This window comes from Chamaea fasciata, unplaced genomic scaffold (genome assembly GCF_029207755.1).
Source record: "Chamaea fasciata isolate MVZ Bird 193981 ecotype frontalis unplaced genomic scaffold, bChaFas1.0.hap1 SCAF_4, whole genome shotgun sequence".
In the NCBI taxonomy this organism is placed as follows: domain Eukaryota; kingdom Metazoa; phylum Chordata; class Aves; order Passeriformes; family Sylviidae; genus Chamaea; species Chamaea fasciata.
This window is the reverse complement of record NW_027094089.1, coordinates 71,453,065-71,470,444: the sequence shown is the minus strand read 5'-3', so window position 1 is coordinate 71,470,444 and position 17,380 is coordinate 71,453,065. Positions and strand designations below refer to the sequence as shown.

At 39.0% G+C, this 17,380-nt stretch overlaps 1 protein-coding gene across 1 annotated transcript in view; it reads right to left on the bottom strand.

Moving 5' to 3' along the window:
• The window catches only part of EDIL3 (EGF like repeats and discoidin domains 3), an 86,339-nt gene that overhangs the window by 43,391 nt on the left and 25,568 nt on the right, over nt 1–17,380 (bottom strand). The window contains exons 4-6 of the mRNA XM_066182524.1: nt 8,816–8,971; nt 7,582–7,726; nt 2,399–2,583 (exon numbers count right to left, since the gene is read on the bottom strand). Coding sequence (XP_066038621.1) covers nt 2,399–2,583; nt 7,582–7,726; nt 8,816–8,971 — 486 coding nt within the window. The remainder of the gene's footprint in view (nt 1–2,398; nt 2,584–7,581; nt 7,727–8,815; nt 8,972–17,380) is intronic.

Genomic DNA, 17,380 nt, shown 5'->3' with positions numbered 1-17,380 from the left:
TAAAACAAATAGCTTAATTGTTAATGGCTGCATTTTAGAATATGTAGGAGATTCGGAGTTATCCTTTTTGAGAAAAAAAAAAAAAAAAACCTGAGTAAAACAGTACCAGCTCCTGACAGAGAAGAATTTATCTCTAGAGTTCATCCAAAAGTGCAAGTAGCATTCGATGCATGATTCAAACATCATGTCTCAGCAAACATTATCACAGCAGGTGCTTTGAGATGGATGTCAGCACACCAGCTTTTCTACTGTTGGTAGCAATGGTGTGTAGGCAAGGATATCTCAACAATAACTTTTAGTCAGATCAGATCTGTTCAAGTCATCCACATACCCCAACAATAAACCTAAAAGGCAAACAGCGGGTTTTTCCAGTTTTTCAGGCTTTCTCATGAAAGTTAGAAAACATAAAGGAAGAAAGACACATGGAGAACATGCAAAAGGCATAGAAAGTTCATACGGTAAATATGATATTGGTAAGCCAGCTATTTCAGGAAAATTCAGAAATCTGGGCTAAATGTCTGGCTTTAAGCCCATTTCAGAGTGCCATGGAATCACTCTGGGCCTAATTCTTTGTGGAATGACTGAGGGAGAGGGGCATAGGGACACATTTGCTTTCACATACTTTTCCTTACAAATGTGTTTTGACTACACTCTGAAAACAGCAGCATGATGATAAACCTTTCAGTCAACATGTTATAAGGCTTCAGTATAACTCTCTGAGTTTTAAGGAAAAGGAAAACCACAAAAAACCCACAGAGAACTACCAGCAGGGACAACAAAAATGAACAGATTAATTCAAATGACAGACATGTCTCTGTTACAGAATCATTACCTACACTTGAAGCATATGAGATTGTCTCAAGTCATTGCTTGAATTCAGAATAACCAGCCTGTAGCAGAGTCTAATGACCACCTTAAGCTCTGAAAAAAAAGGTGGACTTAATGCCTTTTGGGTTTTAGTTTTGGTGTTTTTTTTCTTTTTTCCCAAACATGAAATATTAGGATCCATTTTTGAAGGACCATTATGTATAATGATTTTCAGGAAAAGGTAGATTATTCATACTCCCATGAAATTGTTGAACTCAATATATAGCCATATGACAAACTAACTAAAAGATGAGTATTTCTTCACAACTTTCTTTTTGACCAGAAATTATAAATTATTCATTATAGTTCAAGGACTTGCCGAGACCGTGCAATTAAATTTGCAGGTTCAGGTAAATTCAAATATAGAAAGACTCACAACAGCATGAAAATTTTGAAAATGTAAGGTTTAACTATGCCATTTGTAGTTAATTAAAAATACACTGCCATCCACAGGTGCAGGCACACACAACAGAAAATTTTTGTGGAGCCTCTGCAAACCCTTGGTTTGACTGATGGGGCTAAAATATGATGCAACTACCTCTCTTTCCTGTGGAGAAACATTTTCATCTGCTTCTCCACCATAAAACACAGCAATGAAATGTTCATCTTCTCCAGAAGTTTCTAACTGCTCTTCCAACATGCTGCTCTAAAAATATTTCAGCAGATTCCAGGATGTCCAGCTATTCCAAAGTTAAATAGATAGGGCAATTTCTCCTTTCTTTTATGGAAAGTGTGTAAACTTAGGAGAAAAAACCCCCAGTAATTATATTCCTAACTTGCTTAGCAACTATGGGCAAAAAGTCTAATATGTCACAATTTATATGTGAAGAGATTGCAGGGGGTTAGTAGCCACATCTGGTGCTATTGAGGCTTCCCACTGAGCACTGCACTGCAAAGTGGCAGCTGACTGAAAACACTGCTATTTTTAACAGTTCTAAAAATGTAAATGTGTCAGTGACTGGTCAAACAAGTTTCCACACTGGTGATTTATTGAAATCCCTCACATTAGTGAGTTATATAAGTCATTCCTGGGCTGAAAACAACCCCTGTGCACAGGTTTATAATGAATTCAGGTGCTGGATCAGTCTTGCTGGCTCCAGAGTCCTGTCAGAAGGTAATTTTGGGCAGCCTCAATTAGACAAAGATAATTTCTACATGTGGGATTTGCTAAGGTGCACAGAGCTGAAAGTAAATATGCTTTTCCAGGGAGCCTTGGAAGAGCAGAAGGGAGGAAAATAAACTCATCTCTCTCAACAAATGAGGGAAATTCAGTGAAACAGTTCTTCAACTACCATTTTTGTTCATTAGCAAAGGAAAATTGGGGATAGTGGAGGCATCCCTGAGTAGATTTTTCTCCAGCTGTGATAACAAAAACATGAAGATGTGTTGGGCTTTCAGAGCTTGTGCCAGAGTTGGGTTGGTTACACTCAGAAACAGAAGAATTTGAATATAAAACTAAACCAGAGAACCATCTCCCATGCCTGAAACACAAAGAAGACAAATATCTGGAAAAATCCACCTTAAAATTTACCTGCAACCACTGTGATTGGTCATTGTGACCAGAAGTCCAGGCATTAACTTTTCCTTGCTTGTCCAGACGGGCTTTCCTGGGCTCCCAGGCAAACATGTCCATGTTGAGGGTACGGAAAACGCTGGAGGCAGTGATCTGGAAGTCCTGGATGTGTCCTGATTTCATCCCCAGGGGCTCAGAGCAACCTGGAACAGCAGGGCAAGATCAGTGGCATTACCTGCTTATCTCTGTCAGGGGTTTAGGTTTTCTGTTATGGCAGAGAAAACCTGAAATACCTGAAGAAAAAGATGTAATCAAGACTATTATTGAATGAACTCAAAAACAAATAAATGAAAAATAGTCAACTCAAGGCACTTTGTTTCAACAATTGCTTGGGTGAGTCAAAATCAAGATAGAGAGTTCAAAGTATTTTATCCTGGCATAAATTTACGAAGTAAAACAAAATGAAAAGATGACTTTTTTCTGTGCTTATCTTATTTTTATTTTCCTGTCTTGCAGGAAAATATTGTTTCCCCTGTTCTGTTTGATTATCCTCATGCTTTTATGCCACCTCCCTTCAACCATGTGTTTTCTTACTGAAGAAACATTATTTTTTCTTATAACCACTGCTGAAGTAAAATGTTAAAAACCACTGAATTCTTTTACACTTTTGAATTACTTGACATCTAGATAAAAATCCAGAAAGCCCAAATCCCACTGAAAGAAGGGGAGACCACAGAAAAACAATTGTGAAGGAGGGAGAACAGTAGGAGGATATCTCTTAGGAGAAATTGATTATAAATGGCTTATTTGTTTGTGGACATCCCACACCATTGAGTTGTTTTGACTGTAGAAAAGATAGATCTTGGGCTTCTCCCTTCTCTGTTCTGCATGAAAAAAAGATAAAATTAAAAACTGATAAGTGTCTCTATCTTCCTCTGCCTTGCTGTTTCGTGCTGGTATGTGGAAGGTACATTTGGTTGAAGAAGAGGGAAGAAACAAGCTGAGGCAGCAGTGAAGCAACAGGACTGGAAACCCAAGTCAGCAGATGAGCTGCAAAGTTTTAAGATTTAAACAAAAAAAACCCAAAAAAACAAACAAAAAACCAAAACCCAAAAAACCAAAAACCAAAAACCAAAACAAAAAAACAAACCAAACCAAACCAAACCAAACCACAAAAAGAAGGGCAAATGGCTGAGAGAGGGAAGGCTGCTAAGAGGACAGGAGAGGTGAATGTATGGGTAGGGGGGTGGAGTGAAGCTTGACAGTTGAGGTAAAATGAAGGATGGAAAAGGTGGAGAGGGGAACATAAAAAAAGAAGCTGTTTTTTTCATTTCCTTCCTGTCCCAGCAGTTAAAAACCTATCTATGTGCAGCTGTAATACTAATAACATGATCTTTAATGCAGTATCTCCTGTATTTAAAATTTGAATACTGACATGCTCCATGTTAAATAAAAATAAAAAACAAACAAACAAACAAAAAATCAATGAAAAAACAAGAGAAAACAGAGTTAACTTTTGAAAAAACCCAGTCTTTCCTAACTGATTCTCAGTGCACAAATGGAAATGGCACAGTCTTGTCTGTAGAATGAACTCATTAAAAACCACAACTAAACAATTTTCCTGGGAGTGGGAGGGAGCAATTGATAGTAGAAATAAGAGAGACTAATCTGCTGCTTTGGAGAAGGACTTTGCTTATGATTAAATTCTGAAGTATCACTCCAGAATCACAAGGATTATCAGAAAGAATGTTTCATCCAAGGAATCTGAAGGAGACTCCTGACAAAAAACCATGGGTTGTCAAAGCTGTGATTCAGTGCTGGCCCAATCCATCAAAACCAGTTCTATCTTTTCTGGGTATTATTATTGATTTATGAAACAACAGCTGTGCCTGCCTGTGTGCCTGTGCATGCGTGCATAAATTAATGGGATTTTACACTCTCCTGCCTTCTCCTTGGTCCCAAAGGAGGTGGGAAGACAGTTGTTAAAGGTAATGGAAGAAAGTGAGAAGAGCAAAGAGAATCTGAAGAGGCAAACACGATGCACACAGGTGTCAGCGATGTCTTGGTGCTGTGTCACAGAGAGCAGCAGCTTCCCAGCCCCTGCCACAGGAGATAGTGGCTGTTTGGATGACTGAGCCATAACCTACAGCACAAAGGATAGGATCATCAAACCAGCACAGAACTTTGTGTCATCCCCCACACCTGTGTGTTTGTAACAGTGCTTATGTCTCCCTGAAACATCTTTTCACTGCACTGTACATTTAAGTTTGCTTTTCGGTGTCCCTGTGAAAGCATCCAATTTCCATTCTCTTTCTTAAAAATCAGTTAAAGTCAGAGATAGCTGATGCACACACATGGCTACACCTAATGGAGCATCTTAGGCTAGGATGTTTGAGATGTTTTGGATACCTCCATCTATGACAAATCATCCCTGATACCTCTGTATGTTAAATCTAACTAGGTATAAGTTCGCAGGTCTTATTTGGTCTAGGCTGATGAAGGAGGAGTAGGGAAATAATGAGAAAAAGTGGGGATTAGCACCTGAAAATTGGAAGGGTCAACACAAAGGTTCTTCTCTGTTGACTCTTCAGAGAGCAGAATCTTATACTCTTCAGCTGCATCCTATAGCATGCCCCTCATCTACCTTTTCTTTCGAGAAAACTCAATTCCTCAAAGGAAATACTCAATACCCAGCGTAGCAAAGGCAAACCCACAAATGGACCTGCATGAAACAGTCTGCATGAATCTTGTCTTGGACAAAGATTCATGTAGTGTTGGCAAAAGCAATGTTTGTCAATTATTTGAGGGCAAAAATGATTTTGTTTGGATTCATATGGCATTTCTAAAAATTGAGAGATTTAAAAAACTTTCTTTTTATTTATGAATCATAGAATGGTTTGGTTGAGAGGGACCTTAAAGATCATCTAGTTGCAAATCTAGTTCCAACCCCTTTGCCATGAGCAGGGACACTTTTCACTTAACCCTGACGCTTTAAATCCCCATCCAACTTGGCCTATAAATAACAAAAAATTCTTTTACAGCTTGCACAGTTTTGAGGACAAATGAGGAAAAAGGAACGTATCTTTAACTGCAGGTGTGATAAAGTTCCCCAGTGTGTCAGTTTTGTATGAATGGGGCCTACAGGGACTGTTAGGATAAAGATAAATTACCAGGGAACAACATGCCCAAAGGAGAAGAAAATTACACACTCCAGAGCTTTCTCTGAGTGAGTCTCACAGGGATGTTCAGGTTCTGGGGGCCAACATCCCTCGGCAGGAACTGAGAAACCCCAAACACCAAGACCTGGCTGAATTTGTGCACAGAAATCAACAAACATGACTGAGAGCAGCATATTGCAGGGGCTGCCTGCAGGAAGGCAGATGCTTAATGAAAAAGTGAGTTCCACGAGTAAGTGACACTGTTGTGTGAACACTGATCTGCTGTTGAAAACAACAGCTCGATGCTGCTATTAATAACAGCTTAATGAATAAAGGCATTCTAATAAGCAGTAGCTGAGATATGCTTCTGCCCTCACATCAATACTCCATGAAGGGAAGGGCGGGCAGGACACAGAGATGTGCAAAACACGAGTACGGCAGGAACACAGGGCCATGAAAATTAATGCCTAATTTACTGATGGCTCCACTAGCATTGATCTGGTTTTCAGTTAGATCTGACTGTGGGTCCTGGTAAGCAAAGCTATTTATGAGACTAAAGAAGATTGCATTGAACATTTTGCTGAAGTTTGTCCTAAGAAGGAGTTAGCTTTTATGATGATCCAATGCTGCAAGTCTTGCTCTGTTCATCACTCATGCTCTTCTCTCTCACCAGGGCATGTTAGGGAAGGCAGACACCTCAAAGGGCTTTTCCACCCAAGGAAGACCACCCGGAATTAAGAGTGAATTAGTCTGCATAATTACACCTTTCTTTCAGTAAGGTTGAAATTATTCTGCTGAGCCTCAGCTGTCCACAGTTTTAAGAAATGATGACCTTGACACAGTTAGGAGACCACTGGAATTAATTCACTTCACTAGCTTTCACAGTTCTTTGAGCAAAACAATTCCTAGTCATTCTGGAAAGGACTTACTCTAAATTGTGGTTCCAGAAGTGGAAGATATTAAAAAAAAAAAAAAAAAATAGAACAAAGCAGCTGGACAGGATTTTCTATTTACTCTTAAATCTATCTATATTGGAAAAGGGCTATACCAAGATTAATGCATTAACTTTTCATTTCTGAATCTGGTTTTGACTGAGAATTGTTTAACAGCAGCTGTTTTGATGTATCACTCGTGAACTGGATGACTATTGTTTGTAGAGTAAGCAGGCAGCCACATAAAAATCACTCCTAAATGAATCTGCGGAGTGCTCCTGTCAGAAAAGTTTTATCTTTAAAAGTAAGTAAGTAAGTAAATAAATAAATAATTTACATGGTTTTCTGAATTTTTAAGGGAACACAGTTCTTGCAGGAGGTGGCTAGAGGTCAGGCTTTACATTTCAGAGCTTTAATATGAACCTGAAGAAGGTTTTTATTGGGTCCACTTGTTCATTTACTTTTTGCTACAAGATGTTACCCCTGCTTCTGCTAAACCCAGAAAACAAATCCTAGCTGAAATCTTGATTAAAGCAGCCAACCAAATTGTATCTTATTGGACTGGTCCGTGATGTTAGGGGAAGCAGGCTCAAGTGTCTGGGGATGTCACACAGCACAGGGGTGGTGTCACGCCACAGCCAGGAGGAATTACCCAAATCACATGTGACAATTGCTGCTGCTCCCATGGGTCCACAACAGTGCACAGCCAGCTCTAGAGCTCAGGAACCATTTTCAGACCTTTTTTCAGGCTCCCTGCCTTATAGTCTGCTCAGGGTGGTACATTACAAGTACATTACATAGCCATCCATACATGTTAAAATTGCTAAATGAGCTTTTGTAGTGACCAGCTGGAGACTAACCCACACAGAAAAAAAATTATGAAGTTTTACTTGGTTAATACCACACAGCCTTCTATTCCCTTCCCACCACAAGTGACCATTGTCACTTCACTGGGCCAAGTGTTGCAGATTTTGTAACTCAGATAAAAAGGATCAAAGTGGCAGGATAAACTCAGGCTGGCCAAGTGCATCTCACGGGGGGGGGGGACAAAATGCGCATGGTTGGGAGTGGCTGAGTTGGAGGGGAGGGTTGGGGGCTGTGGAAGTCCCACCTGTGAGCTCGCAGCCCAGCAGCTCCATCCTGAGGGTGCAGTGCCTCCTGCACACCTGGGGGTACAGCCGGATGTACTGAGCCTTGATGGGCGGTGTGAAGGAGTTGGCGTATGGGGTGTTGTTGTCCACGTTCCCGCGGAACACCTGCAGGGAAGAAGCGTTTCCACAGAGAAAGCTGTCAGGAAGATGCCCAGAGTCCCAGTGAGTTCTCGTGTCTCAAAAGCACCTATGTTGTTTTGTTTGTGCAAGGTTTCCCCCAAATTGCACCTGTTTTAGTGCTTCCAGTGCCCTACACAAGTTTTCTCAGCAGAATGTCGTGCCTTGGTATCACATGGTGATGGGTTTGCCACCTGTACTGATTGAATGTCTCTGTCTTTGTTTCTGTGTTTCTCACTCACAGAAACTGCAGCTCCTAATGCAACTAAATTATGCCTTCTTTTCTTGATTAATCTACAGAACAGTCCCAGGTCAATTTAGCCTGCAATTATTTGCACTGATTGACATTTATTTTTTCCCCCCTGGTTCAAGAACCTGAACAAGCTCACACTGAAGTGCACTGTAACCCTCCCATCGATCACAGGGGGGATGAATTAAACCCATCAGCAATATTCCATTCACCTCTCACTCTAACCACATATCCCTGTGATGTGTTTCCCCTCCTCATCATGAACCTCCTCTCACAGCATTTTAATTTCCGAATAGAGAAACTACATCTAATGCTATGCAGTTCCTGAATTCCTTGCAAACTTACACAGTAAAGGGTTTTTTTCTGCTCTGTGTGCAGACCTCCATCAAAAATAAGTGGTAACTATAAACTGTAAACACACACACCCCTCTGAAAGATACTGTTTGTGCAGCACAGAGATTAGCATTGATGAATGGTCTCTGTGTTTCCAAGGGTTAACATTAATCTGGCAATGCAATTAAACTAAATTGAAACAGAGAAATGAGTAATTACTGGTAAACTAATTGATATGAAAATTAGTTAAGTGTAATAAACAGGATTATTCTAGCTTGGGGAAGTAGTGTTTATGCAACCATTAGTTAAAGTATAAGAAATTCTTAGCAGAGATAAAATGCAAATTTGTTGAATTCTTTTTCCCAGAGAAAAATGATCACAGTGAAACCTATATCATACTGCCAGGCAATTAGGCTTAAATACCAGAGACATCTCATAGTTCTGAAGGCAGCTAAACCATGAGATGCATTCAGATACAGATCACTTAATCTTACCATGTCTTCCTTTGTGCCTTTTACTTTGTACATTGTCCATGACTTCCCGTCATTACTGTAAGCAATTTTATAAGATTTCACATATTCTGGACTTCCAATCCTCTTGGCACCTTGGGTTATAACTCCGGTGACTCGCATCTTCTTCTGCAGGTTTATCTGAAATAACAGCACACTGTTAATCTGGGGGGCACAATCCTTGATTTCTTTAATTCCCTTTTTTTTTTTTTTTTTTAAATGAGAGGAATAAACACAGTCATTTAAATGACTGCTTTTATACTTGCATTATTTTTTTTGATATTTTATGAATTTCATGTGCAAATGTATAAAGGAAATTAATGAAAAAATTGTACCAAAAGCTTGGACTATAGTTATTTCCTGTATGCGTGCATCCATATATACATATATTACAGATATATGAAGTATTACTGGGATATTGCTTAATTTTGGTATACAGGGTTACTCCTACATATTTTCTACCTGAAAGTGAAATGAAACACAGTGATAATTTACCAAAACCTGTATCTTCTGTTCTGTTAGAAGCCAATTTGCAATACCATAAAAAGGTCGTAAGTTAGCATCAAGTAAAACTTTAACGTGAAACTAAAACCACATGGAAGTTCTGACAGCAAAGAAATTAGGCTTTTTCTTGACTCTCACTGAAAATTCATATACCTAGAGATCAAGGCTGAAATGCTAATCCTAAAGCAGTCAATAGCAAAATATCAATCAGTGGATATGAACATTCCCCTTGTGCTTGTCTGAGCTGAACAAAACATCATTAAGTACAAAATCAAGATTTGTTCAGAGTAAAGAAATTCAACATTCCTCCAGTAGCCTTAATTCTGCCTCCTTTAATCACCTGTGGCATAGGAACTCTAACAACTCAGATATGAGTTGTCGCATATGCGATATTCAGACCGAACAGTGCCAGACTTGTCCCTGGGATGAAGTCAATCTCAACTCAGTCTGTGGCAGCTGCACTCCCACTCACTCAGCTGAAATATGTGACTTTTGTACCAAAAGAAGCCCAGCAAAGAGCTATCACACCATGAGAGGTGTGTGAAGGTGCAAGCAGATGTGCAGCACAAAGAGATGAGTGGCAATACTAGAGAGCAAACAACTGGGACAGGGTAAATAAAACATTACAGTACATTAGCACTTGTCTCCTCAGGATGAGTTTTATCTTTGCTCCCAAGTGGCTGGAGCTGACCCAGTGCAGTCCCCACTGTTTGGAGCAGCAGTCCCAGCACAGGTATGGGAGGATTCAGAAGCAGATCTGCTGTCCAAATACCTTAATTACTTTATTCTTTACATTGTGGCCTGAAGACTTTCTCCCCCTTGGAAATAAAATCTAACCTCTGTGAAAGATGTAAGATGATCACTTTGGTGTTTCAAGATCTCTCTGTGTGCACAATAGGAAACCTCTAGTCTCTTTGTCCAAACTACAGAATTTTGTGTTTCTTCTGGGATTTTTTTTTTTTTTTTTTTTTTTTTTTTTTTTGAGTCTAGTTATTTCTCTGCTGCTTTTCTGGAATAGTTGGCTTTTGGTGTAGTTTTACTATGGTTCTCCCTATAAGAAATTATTAAACACTCGCATACTTTTGGATTAACAATATATGTTTTTGAAGTTTAGACCTATTGAGAGAGGAGAAGCCTCCTATAGGAGCACCAGATTTTTTACAGGATCTTTCCCACATATACCAGGAAAGCTCAGGAATATTTGCAATTCCAGTGAGGAGAATGGACTCACAACAGGAATTCAGGCAGGTATAAATTAGAAGAGATTCATGACTTCTTTCAACCTTGGAAAACTTCTTTTCCCCAATTCTTGGTTCCCCAGAGGGGAAAACAAAATAAAATAAATATGTTATATTTGTAAAAGGACAGCTCCAGAGACTACTGTTAGTCCCATAACTACATTAAAAATGTAGCTAACATGGAATGGTATCCAGTTAAAGATTTATGTAAGTCTCTAATGAGTAGTTCATTCTCTATGTGGAATTTCAGAATATTAATTAACAGGCAAGTAAACCAATTTTCCATGTATTTACAAAATTGTTAATAATTAAGTGAATACCATCTGCAAAACCAAATTAAAAAGCACAGGGAAACAGAAACCAGACAATGATTATTTGTTGGCTGGTAGCATCTTCACATTTCACTGCATGAGAAAAGGAAGGTCTAACACAATACCGAACAAATTTTGTCTGATCCAGTGATGCAGATAACATATTTTTTCAGCTTAATTACCAATTTTTCTTTTTCCAGATAATAATCTTTGGGAGGAGTTTTTGGATGGGAATTTATGGGAATTTTATTTCCCTCTTTCCTCTCACAGAATCATTTTTAATGAAACCTTGGCTTTAACCATTGCATGCCTAGCCCCATTTACAGAATCTCTCCCTTCAGAGGATTTCTTGATCAGTATCCATTCTTTGAGTCACAAACTAAGTTTTATTTTTAAGCAATACTTAACTTGATAAAACACAAGAAATAAAACCAGGTTGCCTTGTTTTCCATGGTCTACATATCCTGTCAAGGTTTGCAGAAAAATCCCAGTGAAGTGGGAGAAAATGCTTTCAAATTCCCATAGCTTGCTTATATAGAAATCCCCTCTGGGCTAATGTCATGCTTTTCAGTGAATATGGATGCACCAGGAATTAATTTTCCCTTTGTATCTTTGGGTTCTTTTAGGTGTTCTAAATTTTTCAAGTTCAACCTCAGCAAAAAGTGAAAATACTACAAGTTTAGCAATGGCTGTAATGAAGGAGGTGCTGAAATCTTTGTTATTTAATATACTTCAGTGTGAAACGGTGAAGAAGTGTGAACTACATCCTTTAGTGCTAGAAGCTTTTTCAAACCTGTTTTTCTGTGACAATTGTGAGGGAAAAACAGCTCAGGAAGCTCTGCTTTGTGGATTCAGATCCAGGGCAGAAAATGATGCATTTTAATTACATGGGTGATGATGTTTTAAAACAAAGAGCTGAAAGTCACCAGGGTAGGAGTGAAAGAATAACTTATCTTTTTTTTAAAAGGTAATAGAGTCACTTATTAAGGATCCCTTATCATTACCTAGATGAACTGGAAAAAATCAAGGATGAAAGGAGATCAATAGTGTTTTGAGAGATTTACCTCAGTAATTTAAGTAACAAGGCATAGTGAAGGCCTTGGAAGAAGAAGATACAGGTGTAGATATTTGAGAAATCTACTTTCAGAGAGAAAGAGAGAAAGAAAGAGAGAGAGAGAGAGAGAGAGAGAGAAAGAAAGAGAGAGAGAGAGAAAGAAAGAAAGAAAGAAAGAAAGAAAGAAAGAAAGAAAGAAAGAAAGAAAGAAAGAAAGAAAGATGGATCACTTTTATCATTTAAACATTTACCATTTAAATTTATTTTAAGAGCAATGGATTCAGACTTGACACTCGACCCCTGCTCAAAGGCCTTTGTTCAGCACCAGCTCACTGCATCCAGTGACTGCCAAGGGACTTGACTCACCCACGATACGCCAGGGATTTGGCTGCAATCCAAGAACAGCCAGTGCCCGAAAAACTTATGGCAAGAAGATCTTTATGAAACTTGGATAAGGTTCTGTTTGATACCTGCAGGCTATGGAATCTGCTCTGATGGCCTTTGCATGTCAATGAGGGGGATTTCTGGGACTGGAATGAATGATGAACACTGAGTTGCTCAGGTAAAACTGTGTAAAATGAAGCCAGTAGTCAGATACCAATGTATTTAAATCTGACTTTACAAGAACTGGATTATGCCACACACTGGGTGAATAGTGCAAAGTCACTGTGCTGGTGTTAAGGAATGCACAAGGAGAGCATAGGCATGGAGTGGGACCAGTTTATGTGAGTTCAGGGACTGTGACAAGAAACACCACCTCAGGTCCTCTGTTTGGTACACAATTGCATATTGAATTCATCCATGCAGCCAAGACAAATCAAACACAATCACTTGAGGCAGATACCTTCTTGAACTGTGTATGCCCAAGAGCTGGGGAATAAAATCAACTTCTTTAGTTTAAGAAGTCTCTGAAATTCCTTCTAATCTTATTTGCTTCAACCACCAAAGTCCTCCCAGTTCCGTGATTACACAGACCACTCTGATGATCACAGCAGGTTACAGTTGTGGCCTTTCTCCACAGGAGGGGAAAAGGTAACCAGGTGCTGTATTCACTGCTCTCAGCACTGATCCCCTAGGAGTGATTAGCTATTAAACAATTTTCACTAATGCTTTTGACTCCAGTGACTCACTCAAGTCTGTTTGGGGATGCTAAATTGTTGTCTACACCTATGAAGATATACCCAATCTAGATTTTATAGGCACTTCAAAAAAGTCTATATTGGAAAGGAAATAAACGAGGAAGACTTTTTCCCCAAGAGAAAGTGGTAATATGAACAAGGTAATTTTATGAGTTCCTGGTGATTGTACTGTGCACCATTTTCAGAGGCAATTCAGAAACAGTTCTGCAAGTCTGCATGGTGTGTGTGCAGCTCCACTGCTGGCCATGAGTTAAAGTAGGAGCTTGCTTTTTGTAAACAAGTTCAAAGGGCACCACAAAACAAAGGCCATCAGTAACTTCTCAGCATGGTTTACAAATTTTAGAACCATAAGAAGAAGGAAGAATAAATTCAGAATTGTAATGTGTGAATGTAACAGAACAACATGGACTGGGACAGCTCCAGTGGAACGTGTTCCTCTTACAGTTTATGATCAAATGTTAGCATATTCAGTTTGCAAGAGCTATAAACTGGGCAAGAAAGATGAAAAAACTAACTGCATCTGTCTTATCTACATCATTTCAGGCAGGAGAGGAGAAAAGGAATGAGAAGACAGAGTGACTTTAGGAGGATCCTTACATGATGGTTCTGGACAGAATCCATAACCATATTCTCCTCATTTGTTATCTCACTGTTAACAATAACGCCACTAACACTTCCTGCAGAACAGCCTTGTCTGAAGTGTTCCTCCAGAGTAAGCTTTCCAGAAATGCTCAAATTAAAGCCTGCATGAAACCTTGGGTCTTTTACATCTTAAATGTAGTTTTAGATTCATAAATGCATTTTATGGAGAATAAAGGTGTTTACCTGTTTCAGTTTTGAGATGGAATAGTATTGTCATAAATAATTCTTCATCTTTTCTAGCACAAAGTAAATATATCTTTACTGCTACTCACCATTATTCATATAAAAATGGGGTTGAATAAGAGATCAAGGTTATACTGGCATTAAAAGATTTATTACAGCAACCCTTCCCTGCTGATCTCATCAGGTTTTCAAGGATTGAAATTTAATTTTTTTTTGTCTCTTCTCTTTTATTTTTTTTTAAGTCATAATTCTGACAAAGCTAGATACGAAGCACCCAGAGAAATATTTTCTGATGAAAAATAGGGACACTTGCCAGTGGAAATGTTTTTTAATAAACCCGGGAAGTGAACAACCTGACACAACTCCCTTAATACTGGGAAAGACAGGGAGTCTGAAAGCTTCCTCCCGTGCTTCCTTTTCATCCGCCAAGATTGTTTTCTCCAGTCTGAACACGAAAAACTGCTGTTTCACCCTGGTGCCACACCAGCTGCCGAGCTGGGCTGGTGATGAGGAGCAGGAAGGGCACAGTAGGTCAGTCACTATTAACTTCCCTGCTACAAAGCCTCACTGGCACCTGCACACAAGGTGCTCATCTGTCTTGCCTGTCTGTGGCTTTTTGATACTCTCCTAATCAGCACTGTCAGCAGAGCTCCCCGGATTTAGTTCAGGGCATTAATGCAGTCAGCACAGTGGCAGTGATGTGCGTTTTAAGCAGCACACAGTGAGGATATGCAGTGATTTATCTACGGCAGCACAGCAGCTGTTGCTGACATGCTGGAAAGGGGTCTCCTCCATGGAGAAAAACATGTTTTATTGTAAAATATTCACATGATAGTGTAAATTGTTTTCTTGTAATAGGCTAGGAGAACAAACGTTTGTTTCAGGTTGCTTTGAAAATAATAATTCCCAGTGTGATTGTGGGATTTCACCTTGAGGATAAACCAATTAAACATTCAGGTTGTTTCTGATTCCAGCCCATTTTATTTCACTTACATGGATTCAGGTACAGCAAAGCACCCCCATAACTTTGCTATTAAATCCTCTGCAACCTAACCCTCCTGCTGTTTCCAGTCTGTCACACCTCAGGGTAAGAAAAGAGACCTCTTAGGACTTCCCTGTACTCACCTGCACCTCAGCCTCGGCCAGCCATCTAAAAACAGCTCATCACCTTTGCCATTCTCAATGAGACTTATTCATGTACCTGCTTTAAATTAGGCATGCAGAATCAGAGATGCAAATTGGACCACTAATTTAATTTACCTCTCTGTGAAGAGATCAGAATACAGGTTAGACTCTACTTGTATGGAAAACATAAATACAAGGATTGTTCGGCCCATGTAATGCTAATGTGGAGGAACATATGTTATGAGAATTATCAAAAAGCACCTACTTCATTTGGTTTTTGTTGAGAACTTTCAATTTATGCCTCAGAGAGTTTACATAATTAGACAGACTGAAAACTTGCTTAGTCTGTTCCTTCTTATTATTAAGTCATTATTTTAGTCCCAAAAGTAGTTGTTATGAATGCCATTAACAGGATTATATGAATTATTCAAACACTGGCATGTTTAGACTGTCATCTCAAGAAGGGACCCATAATCAGTCTCACATTGTTCAGAGGTTTGTAGCCCTGCAAAATATCATCTTATTTGCAAAGTATTGATCAAATGAACATTAACTATCTGAAACTGAATGTTACCTACAAAACAACAAGGTCATTTATTGCTATTATTAGTTTCTTCATATGCTTTGCACTTGTGAAAACTCTTCCTGCCTTTGGAATGTTAATGGGTCTCAGAAAGTACTTCCCCACAATGTCTAGAAGACATCCTGAAGAATCGGCCTAAGAATATGTAAATAAAAATGCCAGTGAAAAATATCTATATGTATTTCCCCTCGTAAAATAGCTTTGATCAACAGCTCATAGATCTAGAAGATGTGATGTCAGACTCAGGTCAAAAACACATACTTTTCTTTTCATCCTACATGAAAACCATCTTCCTTAGGGAAAAGAAGGGAATTCAAAAAGGTGCAATATTAAAATCACCATGAAAATGCACTCAGGGAAATTTCTGGTTGTGAAATAACTTCAGATATTGACAGGTACTCTTTCTTGCAAACTTTCCATCTGTTTTTATGGCACTTTGGCAGATCCACTCTGGTAAAAACTCCAAAGAAAATTATGATCTTCTCTCTTCTCTAGAGCCCGAAAAGGACAACAGGGAAAAATTCCCATTCTGGCTTCAGTGGGCTTTGTCTAGGTCCTATGCATGTTCCCAGGCCAAGAAGTCATGGAATTATGGAATCTTAAGGTTTGAAAAGATATCCAATGTATTAATTAAAGGAGTGTTAACTATGTGAAATCTGAGAACTCATAGCAGGTCAGACTTCCCTGGCCCTGTGAGATCCCTACTGTTAGACCCATTGCACACCCAGCTTATTTTAACAGAGTGAGAAACTAAAGCTAAGTTAGTCTCTCCACCAAAATAAACTTATTTAGTCATAATAGTGCCATCAAATGGTGCACAACTTATACTAAAATATTTATCTTTATCCCATTTCTGCATGGTCAAGGTAATCCTAATCAATCTTTGAGGATAACACGTTAGTTGTTGAGACACTCATGTGGGGAGAGAGGACAAGGTTTGGGGTGGACACAAGAGGAGGAAAGAGCTAGTGAAGCACACAGGGGGCAGATGATTGATGTGATTGAGGAAAAGACTGCACCACTCAAAGGATTTCTTAGCCCACAGATGCTCTTACAGAACAGAGAAGGTTGGCTCAAATTATTAATATCTTCTGAACCCTAAGAATTTGGCTATTTGTTGAATCCGGACAATCACACTCATGAAATAGTTTTTATTATCTTTTGAAATTAGGCCTCAAAAATAAATAATAGAAAAGCTTAAAATAATATTAAAAGTTACCCTTCAGTGAAATTTTCCATACATATTTATCTGTATGTTTTTCCTCAAAATATTTTTCTTTCTACAAAAGTTTGAAGGCAAAAATTAGGTTAAAAAAATTAAACATTGCTTGGTTTTGTGATAGGCAATCTTTGAAAAGTCTCATTGAGACAGTCAAGGCTTGAACAATGTTTTTTTTATCTTAACCACTCACAGAAGAAGAAGGTTCTAAGAGAGCTAGAGTAAAATATGCTCCTATTTTTCAGTTCACAGAATTTGTGTGTGGCTTAAATTGGAAGGTCTTTGAGATGACAAACACATGCCACCTTTTCCAGGGGAGGTCAAGGAGGCTGAGTTGACTCCATCCCTTGTTGTGTGTGGTAGTTCTCATGGTGCTGGTGACTTTCTGTGCTTCCAACAGCCTGGACTGTTCTGGGGCCATGGAAACTGAGGAGAGATGAACTTGAATTGAGAAATGAGTGAGCAGCAGGTCCAGGGGGTTGTAATCAGTGTCACAGGGTCTAGTTGGAGATGTGACACTGGTGGTATCCCCCAAGGTACAATACTGGGGCA